Raw genomic sequence first — 18584 nt, forward strand, 5'->3', positions numbered from 1 at the left:
AGTGATGGATTTGCCCTATAAAGCCTTAAATGTCTTAGGGATGCTATACATCAAAGACCACCTTTCTCAATATAAACCAACATAGACCCTGAAAACATCATCCGAGGCCGTTCTTCATGAGAGGTCCAGAGGGTGGCATCACAAGAACAGGCCTTTTCTGCAGTGGTTCCCCATTTGTGGAATTCTCTTCCCAGGGAGGCTTGCCTGGTGCTTTCACTACATATCTTTAGGCACCAGGTGAAAACAGTTCTCTATAACCAGAGTTTTGTCTGGTCTTTTAAATCTGTTTGTGGGTTACTGGTTTGTTTTTGTTTTGATTATATACCTTGGGATTTCATTTTGCATTTTTATGTTGTAAACCACCCTGTGATCTTTGGATGAACGGCAGTCTACAAATGTAATAAATGAATAATAACAAGAATTACTCTGAGTAGGACTTGGTTCCCAGGCCAGAGGAGGGACGAAAAACAAGTGGGGTTTTTAAAAAAAATAAAATTGCACCTATATTATTTCCATATATTGTGAAACTTATTCAAAATAAGGCCTCAGAAGTTCTCCTGCATCCATTTAGGTTTTCATAATAGCAATAAAACTGCATGGAAACAAAGTTGGGTTATGTATGAATTAAGAGCCAGCCATTGCCCAGCCTGATTGTTGCCCTCCATTGGATTGTAAATATGACAGGAAATGGATCCTTAGAGCCAACATATTGAACCAGTTTTGTTTCATGATATTATTATCAAGCACATGGCAAATATATTTTCCAAATGTCAAATAATTCCCCCCGCCATGATCCAGACAGCTTCACTGTAATAGTGACTTGCTGTCCCCATAGATACCTCTTTGGCAGGAGGGCAGACAAGAAGAGCTGGGCAGACAATCCCCTCCCATTTCACCCATGCCCCCTGGTGGAGAGGAGGACTAGCCAAAGTCCTTCTCTACTTACTTCTTTCAACTCTCCTTCCATTGGAAGATAGGGGCACCAGTTGGAAGAAGAGCCTGCAGAAGAAAGAGCACATTGTAGGGGTTGTTCCAGGTGGAACTCATCCCACATACAGTTTTGGCTGTGCGGTTCAGCAAATAATGATAATGATAATAAATGGTTTGGTGGTTTTATGGGCTAGTAGGTGCAAGCCTCAGGGATACCTGTGGGCTTCAAGATGTTGTGGCTCCCATCAGCCACATTCCACATGGCCAATGACACAGGGTGATGGAAGTTATAGTCCAACCACATCTGGAAGGACAAAGGTTCCCCACTCCTGCTTCATACCACTGTTTTGCCAAATTATTGGTGTAGAAGACTCTTAACTGCTGCACCATCATCTTGATTCATAGGATCAAATGTACATCAATATTCAATTCTTTTTATTAGATTCTTATCACAAAGAAGGATGGGAGAGGGAACCAGCGAGCCTATCAAAACTCTGGTGAAAGCCCTAATGATTCCACTGAATTTTAGGGTCCATTCCAGTGCAAATATCAGTTTGCCATTGAAGCACTGCCTTCAAACTGCATTATATACACTTTGTATGAAGTGGAGAGTAACACAACCACATGCTAGGATGCAGCACAAATTGCCCACATAGATTCATGTGCATCTGCTTTGCTTTCCTCCCCAGAAGAACAACATGGTGCTGGAAGCTTGCAAGCCTTATTTAATGCCTCACTGTGACACAAGAGATTAAGGATAAATTCTCACCCTTACAGACCACCCCCTTCCCTGACACCTTCCCAGGGTACTGGACAAACTGCAGCACAGAAACAGGGCCTATTTTCTTAGCAAAGGCACAGAAATAAACATAGGTGAACAAAGTGTGTGTGGGGGGGTGATGGGTTGATCACAAATGGATCAATCAGAATTAATATGGTGTAGTGGTTAGAGTGTTGGATTAGGATCTGGGAGACCAGGTTTCAAATCCCCACTTGCCATGAAACTCACTGGGTGACCACAGGCTTGTTATTGCCTCTTAGCCTAGCCTATCTCTTTTTTTTATATATAAAATTTTTATTGGTTTTACAAAGTTTTTTTAAGAACAAACAAACACTTAAAAAGACATACAAACACTTAGCCTAGCCTATCTCATGGGTTGTTGTGGGGATTAAATGAGGAGGAGGAGAACAATATACATTGCCCTAAACTCATTGGGATATAAATGCAACCAATCAATCAATCAATCAATCAATACTAAAAATCCACATCATGGTTGAAAGCTTGTCCACACTTATGGGGTTAGCTTTGGATATAGATGAGCCACAGTTTCATCTGGTGCAAACTGAAAGTGGAATTCTAGTCGCTTAGGCAAATTTCCATTAGACTGCTTGCTAAAGTTCAGAACAGCCTAGATCCTTTATTTTCCATCTCTGTGATCTTGGTGGACTTTGAAGAGCCACCACTATTGCACAGGGGGAAATGCCTATACAGTATTTCTTGCAGCTGCTCCAACCTGTACTTGGAAAACCTGTGTGACAAAGTTTCCCACTCACTTCAATGGAACTGGCTCCTCCGTTGAAGTAAATAGGAAAACTCACCTACATTGGTGTTCTATCACATATTTATGAAGCTGTGCAGAGGGGAAACACCTCCAGCAATGTGTCTGATGCTAAAGCACAAGTGCATCTCGAGCTGCTTTGTAGTAAGCAAAATCAAGTGGGCTGCAGTGGACCACTCTGTTCTTATGGTGGCAAGGGGGACAGTATGAACAAGCTCTTGGGAGCACAATTATCACTTTGGAGAGTATTGTACTCCACCAGGTTCTGAACAAACACTGCAAATAGGAGTGGGAGTAGAATGTTGTTAAAATTGAAGATATTGGCATGGAGATTTGGACTCCATGTAAGCAATTTTTTCACGTGCTAACCCCTTTCCAGATCAGATACAAACAGATTAATTGCTGAATGTAGCTAATAAATGGACTGGGATTCAGAGGCGCCATCGTCTGAAGCACACTGAAGGCGCCCGATGCAACGTCCTGACATCACATGTATAATATCCTGACGTTACGTGTGCAATGTCACACATCGTCCTGACATCACTCTGCGCCTGGCTCCAACAATGGGGGGGGGCCTGCTCCCCCAAACCCCCATTGAGGAGGCCCACAGTTCCTCGGCCCCTTGAATTCAGTGCCTATGCTGGGATATATGTTGCCCTAAAGAACAATTTGACAAAAGGTATGTTAGTACCATCAGCAGTATAAAAACACAACACATGCTTACACTTTCCTAAATTTATGAAGAGCCATAAGCCATTTTAACATTTTCTTCATCTATCTATCTGTCTGTCTGTCTGTCTGTCTGTCTGTCTGTCTGTCTGTCTGTCTGTCTGTCTATCATCTATCTATCTATCTATCTATCATCTATCTATCTATCTATCTATCTATCATCTATCTATCTATCTATCTATGCCATTAGTAATTTGTTGCTGCGAGATGTGGAGATGAAAAGGCAAAAGATTTATACAATCTGAGGTGAAACCAGAGTATTGAGATATGGAGATGGTCACTTGTCCAGAAGACTCAAAAAATTAAATGGCGAACAACCACCGTGCCTCTTTCCTCAAAGAGTTTTCTTTCCAGTGTGTGTCTTCCAAAATGGTTATGTATGATCATGGGTGTCCATCAGTTAAACCATGACAGTTAAACAGAACCTCCATATTCAGAAATGGGATACCTCTGAATACCAGGTGCTGGGGATAAAGAAAATGGAAAGTCTATTCCTCACCATGGCATAAAATTTATGGCAGTTCTCAGGAAGTTTTGCCATTCCAGTAGATGCTGGGCTACAACTCCCACCATAACTGGTTATTGGCCATGCTTACTGGGTCTCATGGGAGTTGGAATACAACAGGATCTGGAGGACCGCCAGTTTATTATCTGTGCTATTAAAAAAGATGCAAGAATACTTTATACTGAAGAGGGTAGTCTATAAACATACCAAATAAAATAAAATAAATAAGACCGACTTTGACCCTTAAGTGAAATTATGACCAATTATTTGACAGCACTGAGATTCGTTTTTGGTAGGGATCAGGAGCAGCCCCATAGTGAGCCAGAATGAACTGTGTGGCTCAGGTGGCAGATCAAGAGGGTGTGTGGATAGCATCTCCCCAACCCAATTTCCCACCTGCAAAGCTGCCTTTTCTCATCACCACCACATCTGCTAGTTGCTGTTCCTGCGGACAGCTGTGGCACAGGTGCTGTCTGAGGCCACCTGACTCACAATGCCTTCCTCAGAGTGCAGCCCTGATAGGAAAGTGTGGTCCTGGGGGTCCTGGGAGGTGGCAATTGGTGGGTGAGTGGCAGCTGGTTCGTGGTGGGGAAGCAGTGGCAGAAGATGGTGGCAGCAGGTGGAGAGAGAGAACTGGTGTTAAGAGGACCTGTGAGACAGGGGCTCAACCATGAGGCTCAGCCTAACCCACCTCACAGGGTTGTTGTGAGGATAAAACGGGGAGGAGTGACACATGCACCTCACCCACTAGGAACTTCTTAGAGGAAATGGCAGAACAAAAATGCAGTATAAATAAGAGGGCATCAGTGAAGCACCTCAGGTGGCACAGTGTCCCGTGCAAGCCCTGAAGGTGTAGATTCACCACCAGCACATTCTGCAGCTCAAGATTTTGTGCTGTGGTGGCTACAGCCATGCAGTCTGCTTCCACTGTGTACACATCTATGCAAACAAGAAAAATGTTACTGGACACTGAGACAACCAAGGCATTAAAGGCTTAGGCTCAGCATGCCTTTCCCCAGGGCTGGCACTGCAGTCAGAACGGATAGCTTACTTTCACTGCTCTTCCCCTTCTTGCTGAGCATCTTTCCTCAAGGGTAGCAGGTGGAACCCAATGCCCTGTCTTTTGTCACCCTGGCCAAATCCACAGGCTTGCAAAGAGCAACAGGGGGAAGCTCCGGCTGGCTTGTGAGGCCAGACCTAAAGGCACAATCCAACAAGCTTAACCTTTCCTTTGTGAGAAAGAATTAAGTCATTGGTGTGAGCAAGATGGCAATGCCTGTTTTTACAGATCATGGCAGCTTTAGAAAAGGACCAGTGCACCAGCCGTTTCCTGTCTTTCATCTTAGTGGGCAAGTCTTTTTTCTGTTCTTTTTTAATAGAGAGAGTTTGGAGTAGCATTGTTTGCCCTCAGCATCAGGTATCAGAAGGTATACTGCTCTGAATGTGGAGGTTCTACTTACCTAATCATTGGCCTGCCCTCCATGAATAACGGTGTAGGGACCTCAGGTATTGACTTAGAAATGAAGTTTTATTTCCCCACTAGAAATAAGGGGTCTATTTACTGCAAACTCAGGGTTTTTCTTTAAAATTTTTTTTAAAAAGAAACCCCAAGCTGCCTGCTTTCAAATTCATATTCTGCATTGTCATCATTTGGTGGAGATTAAGCATTCCTTCCGTTCTGCGTGAAAGAATCAAAATCCTTTCAAAAACCATGAATCGCCCCAGTTGCAAGGGAGGGAAGTGACAGGATATATCACTCAATGCTTAGCAATGAGAGCTGACATCCTCAGGTAGTGTATATTTCTGATGATGGTTAATGACTCTCTGAAATTATGCTGATGAGTCTTTGCTGCAGTGCCTGAATGACAGGTGGACACAAAGGAAAATGCCATTCCGTCTAGAGAGAGGCACCTGCAAGGATGCAGATTCATTTGAAGCATTTGTTCTCTTCATAGAAAATAATAATAATTGTGACTTAAAATACTTTGATTCTGCTCACTCCTTAAAAAACAAAAACAAATTACGCCTGGGAAAAACAGCAGCTGTACATGAAACAAAAAATAATTGTTCCCATAATTGGCTTCATGGAGTGTAATAGTTATACCTCACGTGTGTTTTAACTTGTTATGTGTCTGCGTGTAGATAAGCAGTTGTGATGAACCAAAGGTGAACTGTTCTGGAGGCTCTGCAACCACCATCGTGCTACTCAAAATAACCCCACAATTAATTGGTAGTTGCTGTAACAATGAGCTCAGATATGTTTATATTCACCTGCTTTGATATAGGCTAATTGGCTTGCTTTGATGTTAATCTTATCTGTGGGCTTGAGGTGCTAGGCTCTGAACCCAAGAAAGGGAAACTATCTGTAAGATTTGGGTGTTTGCCACCTATGCCCTCATCTGGTCAGGTGAAGTGATGGAAAGTCTAGGCCAAAGTGGCGTATGTTGCTTTGTTCATAAATGATGTGTCTATGTTTGCTTCGATGAGAAGAAGCCATCTCCTTGCTGCAGTGTCTGTCCCGTGTCTGTAAAGGCTGGGAGACCTGGCAAGCTGATCTGCTGTAAGTCTACACCTTCTTTTAATAAAGCACTAGAACTGATCAATCTGGAGTTTTCAACATCCTTCTTTGGTATCCCTGCACCCAAGCTTTCTGACAAGTCCTCCTTTGGTCCTGTGGTTCAGAACAGCAGTACACCAATAATGAGGAACAAGTGCCTCTCTGGATGTTGCTAGACTACAATTCTCCTCATCCTTGATCACTGGCCATGCAGGTTAGGACTGTTGGGCTACATCAGGGACAGGTAACTGCTGGCTCTCCAGATGTTATTGCACTACATCTCCCATTATCCTGGACTATCCTGGATGCTGGCAGCTGAAGATGGGAGGTGAAGTTCAGAAACATCTGAAGGACACATGGTAGATTTGGGGTAGAAATTTGATTCAGTTTGTATTTAAAAGGTGGACCTACTAATCCACCTTTTCGAACACGATTTGAGAACTGAACCATGGGCATCCTCTGAAGTCGCATGCCTCTAAATTTTGTGACGCACTTCTTAGGGGGCAGTGTGTACATTAGTTTAAGTGCATATGCAAATGTGTATATTAGGAGACAATTCACTAAAATGCTGATAAATTTGCACGAGGAGTTTTTCCCCCTAAGAAAAACTGCAAATTGCAGTAGAAATGTGGAGAATTGAATTTACAATTGGAAAAATGAGAAACTGGGGGGACCAAAAGAGATCTGTCCAACTCTCTTCTGGATCACATCATTGCTTGACCACAATTCCTACCACCTTTTGCCATTGGGCCATGCTGACTGGGGCTGATGGGAATTGGAGTCCTACCATCCTGGGAGGCACCAGATTTCTCATCCCTATCATAGTATGTGACAGGGACAGAGGATGAGTTTGAAAGACCTGCTACATAGGCACAGGGGCAATAGCCTTTCACCATTCCAAAATATGAATGGGATACCAATACAATAAAAATGTACATACATACAGTCTACTTCCCTTCATTAAATGTTTCTGCAGCAAGGTGGGAGGGGCACGAGGTGGTTTAGCAAGCTGCTGTGTGAAGCACCACTCTGCTCCTTTAAATGGGCGTGGTGCCAGGGGCAGGAGGAGCTTGGGACAAGCCGTTGGGGATATCTGAGGGGTGGATGAAGTGTAAAGGGAGGAGGTTTTGATCAGGTGTGTGGGAAGGGCAAAGGGGTAGGCAGAGTTGGCTAATGGAGTAAGCAGGGGTGGCAGTCCCTGGTATGCAATACATATGGTGCCTGGTTTCCCCCCTTACAAGAAAACATGTCTGCAATTTTTATTTTTAATTTTTAAATGCAACCTGATTTGGCAGAGCCACCAAGAGCCAAATGAAATTACTCTGGAGGCCTGAATGTCGTCCATAGGCCATGAGAACTCTAGTCCTGAATGAATTTAGTAGCATTTCCCAAGCAGGTAATGGGCTAGTCTTGCACAATGGCATGCACATCAGTGTTCACTTGAACAATGGCAGAACAGGTTGTAACACTTCTCTTCCCTTGGCTCCCAAAATCATGTTGTTAACTTAATTTGAATGCTATAGAAAAGGCAGAAAGACAACCTGTTTTCTGCATGCTATTTGTGCCAAAATCCATCGGTTGCTAAGTTCCAGGGACAAACAGCTCGACTTCCTATTCATCTGGGGTTAATTAGGATCAGTGCTACTACTACCTTCATCAAATTAATCTACCCAATGAAATTTAGAGAAAGGGTATTCACAAATAATAAAGTAATAAAATCTTTGGCTAAGCTGTTGAAACATACCCTTTAATACTAACAAATGTTTGGGGGTGATTTCTCCTGTTGTTAATTCTTTTTAATGTCTGTTTGCATTTTATAATTGTTATCACAGGCAGAGTGCAGATAGAATATTCTCAATTGCCTAACTATGGTTAGGAAGTTTGCTATGTTGTTATAAGCCCCTCACGTATTTTCCTTCATGCAAATCCTCCACAGTTCCCAGTATTAAAATGAACAATGGTGCATATTACTTCTGCAACAGCACTAACCAGATCCCCTTGAAAACACACTTTAAATCCTAGTTTCATCCTGAGGAGAAAACCTGATCACTATGTCTTAGTGTCAGTGGAAATTAAATGCAAAAGATGTAAAGGAAAGGGACATTTATTTGCACAGTAGAAGGGTTAGTGGATGGAAGCCATTCTGATACCGCAGAAATTCACAGGGTCTAATTGCCTGCTTTTTCTTTATGGTGTAACATGATTGTAGAAAATATAATGGCCTGGACATTGCACCTGCTCTGTGTTATCAGGACTAAAACTCTTAAGAACTTGTGTCTGAGCTTCTCCCTCCCTCTCATTTCTCCTTCCCTGTGTGCCATGGATTTTTTAGATTGTGAGCCAGAGGCAGGGACCATCTTACTATTGATATTTAGAAGGTGCTTCCTCGGCCAAAGGACAGGGTATAAATGCCACAAACAAACAAAGAAGTGAATGTGACAAATGTAAAAGCAAAAGCAAATAAGAGCTGCATTTTTGCTAGACCTTGGCACTGTCATTGACAAAACTGATTTCAGAGGTTGACATCATTGGGCACCTTCCAAGATCCACACCTCTGCAAAGGGCCCACTGTCAACTCACAGAGTCTCCAGGCTCTGCTTCTCCTCTTTGCTGTGCTGCTCACCAACCAAGCTTGCATGCAGAGAGAGGGCAGGTGAAGAGGCAGGGACAGCAAGGAGTGGCAGACTTTGCACTTTTTCACTGGGCAGTTGTGCAACTTGGGCCCAAAGGCAGTGAGGACACCAATGAAGTGGAGATAAGCTCATGGGTTACCTCATTCCACAGGGCCCTCCAAAACCTAGAGCTGGCATGGCCGGTCACCAGGAGATTGTCTTCTCCAGAATTTCCTTCCTTACCAAGTAGCCTTTTTCTGACCCAGAGTCTCTACCTTTTAGCTTTGGCAGCAGGTTGTCTAGAACCTGTGCCTTTCCAAGTGTTGTTGGATTCCAGCTCCCATCAACCCTTGGCCAATGAATGAGCAGGGGCGATGGGAGTTGCAGTCCAGCAACTTCTGAGAGCCACAGATTCCCTGGCCTTGGGTTAAAGCTGGGCTCAGCAGCTACCCATTTTGTAAAGCTCATCAGCCATGCCTCACTGTTGTTGGGCCTTTGTATTTCATTTTGGAGAGGGCCGTACAAAAAGGAAGTGGAAGCTTATGAATCAGCATGCACTTTTTTTGTAGCATGGCTGGCCTATGCCTGAGGTGAGCAGTTGCCTCAGGGTGGCAGACTCCAGACAGCTGGGAGCAGCTGCAGATCTGACCTCCCTGGAGCGTGCCCTGCACTTGTTGGCCTCCTCCTTCTACCACTGGTGGGGGGCACACAAGGGAAGGCACACAGTGGAACTGGCAGTGGTGGGGAGCCAGTAGTTTCGTCTGCAGCAGCAAAATGTCTTGGGCCAGCCCTGCTTAGCAGAATTGCACAGGTAGTCTCATACCCCAAGGTGACGGGTACTTACTCCCAGTAGGGATCAGGTCCCTGTCCGGAATGAAGAGTTTGTAACCGTAATGCTTCTCCAGAACATCTGGCAAGATTTCAAGGGCGAATTGTTCCTCTTCACTGTTGTCGCAGTCCAGTGTGTCTGGATCCACTTTTGTGTAAGAGAGATAGGCATCGTATTCCTTGTTGTCTGTAAATAAAACCACAAATCACTTTTAAGAAAGAAAAAGAAAGAAGAAATACCCTTGTACTGGTGAGTTATGTCCTTGTACCGGTGAGATAATGAAGAATGCCTGGGTCCAGTGCTAGCTAGCAATATAGGCAGCTGCCTCGTGCCAAGTCAGATCACCTAGCTCAGCATTCCCCACACTGCCAGCAGCTCTTCTGGGTTTCAGACAGGGGTCTCTCCCAGCCCTCCCTGGAGATGCTGCTGGAGAATGAACCTGGAACTGTTCACATATTATGTACTGTCAGTTTGTATTAAATATATTAAATATTGCTAAGTTGTCAATGAATGTCAAGCATCAACATGTGTTTTTTCTCCACCCCTGTACTTCTACATCCAACATTCGTAGCAAGTTTCAAAGGACTGGGAACTTGGTAAATGAAGCCAGCAGACCTAAGCAATTTCATTGCCTGTATTAACACACAATTACATTGTACATGCAATGTGTAGGGACACGGGTGGCGCTGTGGGTAAAACCTCAGCGCCTAGGGCTTGCCGATTGCATGGTCAGCGGTTCGAATCCCCGCGGCGGGGTGAGCTCCCACCATTCGGTCCCAGCTCCTGCCCACCTAGCAGTTCGAAAGCACATCAAAGTGCAAGTAGATAAATAGGTACTGCTTTATAGCGGGAAGGTAAACGGCGTTTCCGTGCGTGGCGCTGGTGCCGGCTCGCCAGAGCAGCTTTGTCACGCTGGCCATGTGACCCGGAAGTGTCTTCGGACAGCGCTGGCTCCTGGCCTCTTAAGTGAGATGAGCACGCAACCCCAGAGTTGGTCATGACTGGCCCGTATGGGCAGGGGTACCTTTACCTTTACTTTACATTGTACGTGCAATTGGCTTAATGTATATATTGAATGCATTTATTTACTGGAGCTTTTAATGCAGAGGCACAAATCTTTATATCACTTCTAAGGTCTGCTGGGGGCAAAGACATGGCTGAGACAGGTAGTTCTGATAAGTGTTTGTGAGAAGCTACCATTATTAACAGAAAATGAAAAATCGAACAGTTAATGCAGTGAAGATAAAAGTACAGAATGCTCAGAATGCGGCCTAGGACCCACATACCTATGGGACTGCCTCTCCTGGTATGCCCCGTGGAGGACCTTATGGTCCACAAAATAGAAGGTCCCAAGTCGCAAAGTGGTTAGATTGGTCTCAGCTAGGGCCAGGGTCTTTTCAGTACTGGCCCCGACTTGGTGGAACACTCTGACCCAAGAGACCAGGGCCCTGTGGGACTTGACATCTTTCTGCAGGGCCTGCAAGACAGAGCTGTTCCACCTGACCTTTGGTTTGGACTCATTCTGACCCTTATGTTTTCCCTCCCCTTATGGTTTTGATCTATGGGCTACTTTTAAAATGAGGCTGCATTTTAAATTGCATTTTAACCTGTATTTTAAATTGGGTTTTCCCCCCTATTATGATTTTACTGTAATTTTCATAGAATCATAGAATCATAGAATCATAGAGTTGGAAGAGACCACAAGGGCCATCGAGTCCAACCCTCTGCCAAGCAGGAAACACCATCAGAGCACTCCTGACATATGGTTGTCAAGCCTCTGCTTAAAGACCTCCAAAGTAGGAGACTCCACCACACTCCTTGGCAGCAAATTCCACTGTCGAACAGCTCTTACTGTCAGGAAGTTCTTCCTAATGTTTAGGTGGAATCTTCTTTCTTGTAGTTTGGATCCATTGCTCCGTGTCCGCTTCTCTGGAGCAGCAGAAAACAACATTTCTCCCTCCTCTATGTGACATCCTTTTATATATTTGAACATGGCTATCATATCACCCCTTAACCTCCTCTTCTCCAGGCTAAACATGCCCAGCTCCCTTAGCCGTTCCTCATAAGGCATCGTTTCCAGGCCTTTGACCATTTTGGTTGCCCTCTTCTGGACCCGTTCCAGTTTGTCAGTGTCCTTCTTGAATTGTGGTGCCCAGAACTGGACACAGTACTCCAGGTGTGGTCTGACCAGAGCAGAATACAGTGGCACTATTACTTCCCTTGATCTAGATGCTATACTCCTATTGATGCAGCCCAGAATTGCATTGGCTTTTTTAGCTGGTGTTAGCTACCCTGAGCCTGGTTCTGGCCAGGGAGGGTGGGGTATAAATAAAATTTATTATTATTATTATTTATTATTATTATTATTATTATTATTATTATTATTATTATTATTAACAATCATCAACAACAGCAACTGGGGATGGAGGATAAGAAATCATTAGCAGCAAATCTAAAAGAATACTTTGTATTAAAAAAGGGAGGCTAAATAGCCACTCCTATGTGTTCCCCAAAGTATGGTAATTACCCAAATTTTCATCAGGTGGATCTGGCTGAGACTTGTGAGGAGAATCAGGGAAAGTGCAGGCATTTCTTTTCTCAGCTAGAGAATTGATTCCCCTGCTCTTCCTATTGAAGAAAACAAGGTGTTCCAGTGAGCTGTTACTGGTTCTAGCAGGGTTGGCATATTTCAATATGAGAGCAAGGCTAGATGATGGATGGGCCGAGGTTGGATCCTGGCATGGTTCGCTTAGCAAAAGGAAATCAGCTTTTAAACCCCCAAGGAGCATGAAAGTCTTTCGCTTTCCTGGTAAACAATGGAGTGTGACGCAGCAACTGGATGATGGAAACTCTGGTTTATAGAAAGAATATCCCACCCTGTCGTGCAATTAGATGCATGGTACCAATAGTGGGTGGCGCTGTGGTGTAAAGCACAGAGCCTAGGGCTTGCCGATCAAAAGGTTGGTGGTTCAAATCTAGCAGTTCGAAAGCACGTCAAAGTGCAAGTAGATAAATAGGTACCGCTCCGGCGGGAAGGTAAACGGCGTTTCCGTGCGCTGCTCTGGTTCGCCAGAAGCGGCTTAGTCATGCTGGCCACATGACCCGGAAGCTGTACACCGGCTCCCTCGGCCAATAAAGCGAGATGAGCGCTGCAACCCCAGAGTCGGCCACGACTGGACCTAATGGTCAGGGGTCCCTTTACCTTTTTACCAGTAGTAGGTTGTGCCCCTTGGGACTAGTAGAGCAGAAGGAAGGGAGCCAAAGTCAAGGGTACACAGTGCCAACTAATTCTAGTTTTGTCATAGAGTTGTAAGGGGGCCTCTAGTCCAGCTCCCCTGCAATACAGGAATATGCAGCTGTCCCTTATGGGGATAAAATCCATGACCTTGGTGTTATCAGCACCACACTCTAACCAACTGAGCTATCCCTTGCCCCCATCCTCCTCCCTGCTGAGTTCTACAAGGGCAACACAGAGACTAAGGAAGAGGCAGATGACAGGCTGGGCCACTCAGTTTCCAATCCTCTTCCCTTTTGCCTGTCCAGCCAACCTCAAACCAACGTCAAACCCATCACCTTTCCCCTCCCATCCACTTACTTAGTTGCTGCTGCTGCTGCCCCTGCTTAGTGTGTGGCTGCTGCTGTGCAGCATGTCAGACACCAATTTTCCCGAAGGAGTTCGAGACAACGGAGTTTCCCCCAAGGATTACTGGCCGCATCCAAAGAAACACCTGTTCCCACTGATTTCCTGACCTGAACCTCCTGTTTCAATTGCTGTGTGCTGTTTTAATGAGCTTGTTTCACTGCACATCTTAATTGCAGAATATTTTGATGGAACTATTCTGTTGTGCATTTAAATTATTCTTGTTTATATTCTATCTAAGTGATATACCTAAGGGACCTATCTAAACAATATACCTTGAGGGACATCTTTCATCCCAACCCTATCACTGCCGGTATTCAGGGAAGTTACTGTTAGTGCCCCCCAATGGCTCTGATGCACACCTCATATCTACCAAGAGCTGTGTGCTCAGTATTGTGGGTCCAGTCTTGTGGAACTCCCTGCCAGTTGATGTCCCCTGCCCCTGCTGAAGTTCCAACACCTATTGAATGCATTTTTTAAAAAAATTATTCCAGCAGGCATTTTAATTTAAGTTTGATGTCATAATTTTAACTGATTTTCATTTTTTGTATTGTACCTTTGCAATAGAGACCACTGCAGTTAAGTGGTACATAAGTAGTTTAACTAAATAAATTGTGATTATTATTTGATTGCTAATACCGTGACTTTCACAACTCCTGTTAATGTCAACGGTGCATCTGCAGACAAACTTCCCAGCGGATTGTGCCTGCCTGTTGTTGTTGTTGTTGTTGTTGTTGTTGTTGTTAATCAATCTCCCCCAAAGCCCCTAGTACATTTCACACCTATTCTCCATTCCAAAGGAGACAGTAGCTATTCAGCATTCTGGATGCTCAACAGAAAACAACATTTGTCATAGTTTTTTGGAAGTGCACTTACCATCCATTGCTTCGTCACCTCCAAACATCTGTCGGTAACATAGCATCAGTTCTATGTTGTAGCATTTGTAGATCGTTATAAGTAAAACCAGCACGAGAAGGATGGCTCCCAAACCTCCGGCAAGTTCGATTTTTGATATCAGATCTAGAATAAAGCAGGGAAAAGATGGATGGGCTGGAAAATGGAAGGTTGTTTCTGCTGTTGTTGTTTAGCTTTCTATCATGCCCTTCCTCCAGGCAGCCTAGGGCAGCATTCATGGTCTTTGTTTATTTGATTTATAACCCACCAAATCCCTAAAGCAGGGGTCAGCAACCTTTTCCAGCTGTGGGCCGGTCCACCATCCCTCAGACCATGTGGTGGGCTGGACTATATATTTTTTTTTGGGGGGGGGATGAACGAATTCCTGTGCCCCACAAATAACCCAGAGATGCACTTTAAATAAAAGCACATATTCTACTCATGTAAAAACACCCTGATTCCCGGACTGTCCGTGGGCCGGATTGAGAAGGTGATTGGGCCACATCCGGCCCCCGGGCCTTAGGTTGCCTACCCCTGCCCTAAAGCTTCTGGGAGGGTGAGGGATCCCTAGCACAATGGAATACAATTCAGCTGAAATCCCCCACTCCTTTCCTAACTTAACCATAGTCTCCAAAGGTCAGTCCAGACAAGGAAGTGTTGCAATGCTTATGAAAGGTGCTCAGGCTTAGACATGAGTGAGTCTACAGGAGAAAGGAGTTCCATAACTGAGGGAAGCCACCAAGAATACCTGTCTTTGTGCCTTTATGGTCTGCATCTGACACAAGGATTATATCATGAAGTGGGGGCTCCTGGTGGATCTTAGAAATCACAACTGGACACATCAGAAAATGTGGTCTTTAAGCTAAGCCAGGTTTAGGCTATTAAGCTTTAAATAAATTTAAGCCATTGCAAGTACACATTTCTTGAGTAATCTGAAGTCAATTCTTCACATCATAGCACATGTACATCGTGACCCGAGGAAAATGCAAGTTTTAAGTAGAGCTGTATCTATTTTTCACCCATGCATATTTCTGAGGCAAAAGCGGTGCTCTTGTTGGAAACCCCAAACCCCACCAATCTCTACCTTCTGCTTTTTGAGCTGCTGTTTTTTCTCACACCCATTTGCAGTGATAGTCCTGCTCAATGGCTGCCGCCTCAGCACCATTCTTTGTAACTTCAACCTTAGTCAATCAGGGATCAACTGGTGAATGTGACGACATCATGGAACCAATGATGATTTGGACATGTGGTGACAACAGTGAGGGCAAATGAAGTTGCATTGCCCTTGCCTCTCTAGGATCAGCCTTGTTGCATCAGAATGTGATTTTCAAGCATAAATCCCATTGAGAGCAATAGGATGCATTCTGAATGTACATTCCTTAGTATATATGCAGATGGCCACAACAACAACAACAACAACAACCCCATTTCCACTTTTGGTTACACATTCCTGTGCATATCCTGGTTGACAGCCTCTACTTTTTGTGGCGGTTTTATTGCTGCACAGTGTCAGCTCATTATGCTGAGCCAATAGGGATGTGTGAATAAGTATACAGTCATACCTCGGGTTACAGATGCTTCAGGTTGCATTTTTTTCAGGTTACAGACTCACCATAACCTGGAAGTACCACAACAGGTTACTTCCGGGTTTCGGTGGTCACGCATGCGCAGGAGCACCGAATCACAACCCACACATGCGCAGACTCGGTGCTGCGGGTTGCGAACGCTGCAGGTTGCAAACGTGCCTCCTGCACGGATCACGTTCGCAACCCGAGCGTCCATGTATTCTCATTCCATTTTGTTTCACACATGTCCCGGTCACTGATCCATTCCACCCCTATTTCAACATTCTACAGCTGTTTAACACCCCATCCCACTTGGTTTCCAGACCCATCATCATCTTGGTTACCCTCAGGGGTGGACCTTGGTAATATGCTGTCCTGTGCAAGTCCATTTGATGCCTTCCCACCAGCCCTTGCAGGGCTGGCCTTATTCCAGGATTTGAGGAGGTGCAAGGCTCTGGCAGGATCCTAGAGCCTTCCTATCTCCTTCCCAAAGGTGGGAAATCGCTTTCCTGGCCTTGGGAAATGGGCAGGAGGACTCTGTCAGAGCCCTCACACCTCCTCCCCAAAACTGGACACCGTATTCCAGGTCTGGTCTACCAAGGCAGAATAAAGTGGTACTGTTACTTCCTTGCTCTGGTCACTATGCTTCTGTTGATGCAGCCTAGAATAGCATTAGGATTTTTTGCTGCTGCATCACACTGTTGACTCAGGTTCAGCTTGTGGTCTGCTAAGAAATCCTATTTTCACATGTACTGCTGGCAAGCCAGGTGTTGTGTATTTGTGCATCCGGTTATTTGTGCATCTGGTTATTCATGAAAATGTCCATGACACTGCCCTCCAGAGGAATGAAGCACAAACATTATGCTGGTCGAAATTTGTTGTGCAACAGATGGCACGATTTGCTTTGCTGCAAAGTTACCAGCAACCTGCTTATTATGCATTGTCTTGCGCAACAGCATCCTGCTGGGTCAAAACATTTTGCCAGTAGAGAAAGTATCCCACCCAATGACTTTTAAATTAGCACTACAAACCAGATGCACCCCAATGCACACCAAAAAATAACAATAATGCAAAAGCAGACGAGACATTTCATTATAGTACACAATACTACTAAAACCAGTGCCTAAAGACAGTACCCAGCGTGGGATGACTATTCCAAAAGGCAGATGACATCTTCAAACTAGCCCCTAAAAGAAACCATAAAAAGTAGATTTTTAAGGCCAGTCCACCTCTAGTTTCCAACACCAATTGTCAAACATCAACATGATTCACTATGACCATATCTGAATGGCACTGAGAAGCACTTCTTAACGGACTGAGATGCCGTTTCAAATATAGCACAGGCACCCAATGCTCTTAACCTTGCTTTTCAGTTCACCCAGCCATTAAAAATCACGAGGAGCCTGTCTAATACTATGAGAGATACTTCCAAGAAGATGTATTAATTTACACCCTCTGTCAGTGCAGATATTTATTGCTATGATAAATAAGCATTGGAAAAGGCATAAAACTCTGGCGATGTAACGAATGAAAAGAGGCAACATGAAGCTTTCCAAAAGCACAGACGATGCAATCGGTTATACACCATCAACGTCGCCTTAAAAGTTTACCCAGAAAGTTCAGGAGTCAACTTTCCCCCTTGCAACTTATCCTGCTTCTGTAGTTTAAGTCTGAAAGTATTTGTTTATATCACAGTATCAGAGAACAGCAGAACAAAGAGATAGAAAGGCTTCCTCAAGGTAATTGTTTCTGGAGCCCAGCCATGGATCTAGCCCACTGGCTATATTTCCCCCCTAAAGCTTTCTGATGTGACTGGGCAATTTCAAATTAAAGAAAGGACAACATGCAATGTGTTATTAATCCATGGAACCTGCTGCCACAAGATGCAGTGTTGGACATTAGCTTAAATGGCATTAAAAGGGAATTAGAACTTGGCTGGTAGGTTTATCAGAAGGGCTATAAGGAACCTGGCAGCTTCATATATATTAGGGGCAGCCAACATGGTGTTCTCAAAATGTCATTGAATTAAAACTTGAAGCATTTCTGACTATTGGTATGATATCAGAGTTAAAGTCCAACAACATCTGTATGTTGGCCAGCCCAATATATTTCATTCATTCATTCATTTAAAGTATCTACAGCTTGCTCTTCAGCCAAAGGGATCCCAGAGCAGCGCATTTGCCAATAAAAGCAACACAGACAGGCTTATAAAGCATGATATAAAAGGAAAAAGAGAATGGAGAAGGAAGAGAAAAGCAAGCAAACAAATAGTGGACTCATTCTCCTGCCAAAATGGCAATATCAAGCAGACTTGAGGGATTCCTCAGGGGAGAAAGGGAATAGAATATTCTGGAACAGGGCAATTTCTAGAGTTCCTTGGGGAGAGGGATAGACTATTAAACCACTCTGGAAATCGTAGGTGTGTGTGGGTACTAGGGGTTTCTGAACTCTGAGTACTCTTGACAAACAATTCCCAGTATTCCCTGAGGGAAGCCATGGCTGTTTAAAGTGGTATGATACTGCTTGAAATGTACAGTTAATATGGGCCCTGTGACAGTGGTAGATGTGGAGCAGAGCTTGTAGTTTAAAGACCACAGGGACACATGGGTGAATTGTGTGTACTGAACCTCCATTTAGCCATGTCTAGACACTAGACATCTTTCCTGTCAGCTGGGATCATGTCTGCTATTGAAACTGGGATAAGAGAAATAGTGCAGACCCTCCAAGTATTTTCCTGGGATGTCCCTGATTTAGGGAAGCTGTC

At 44.3% G+C, this 18584-nt stretch overlaps 1 protein-coding gene across 5 annotated transcripts in view; it reads right to left on the bottom strand.

The window, feature by feature from the left end:
- The window catches only part of IL1RAPL2 (interleukin 1 receptor accessory protein like 2), a 491230-nt gene that overhangs the window by 6876 nt on the left and 465770 nt on the right, over positions 1-18584 (bottom strand). For all 5 annotated transcript variants that reach the window (XM_082207241.1, XM_082207242.1, XM_082207240.1 and 2 more), the window contains 2 exons: positions 14238-14381; positions 9737-9907 (listed from right to left, as the gene is read on the bottom strand). In XM_082207241.1, coding sequence (XP_082063367.1) covers positions 9737-9907; positions 14238-14381 — 315 coding nt within the window. The remainder of the gene's footprint in view (positions 1-9736; positions 9908-14237; positions 14382-18584) is intronic.

This window comes from Podarcis vaucheri (assembly GCF_965113315.1).
Source record: "Podarcis vaucheri genome assembly, chromosome: Z".
NCBI classification, from domain to species: domain Eukaryota; kingdom Metazoa; phylum Chordata; class Lepidosauria; order Squamata; family Lacertidae; genus Podarcis; species Podarcis vaucheri.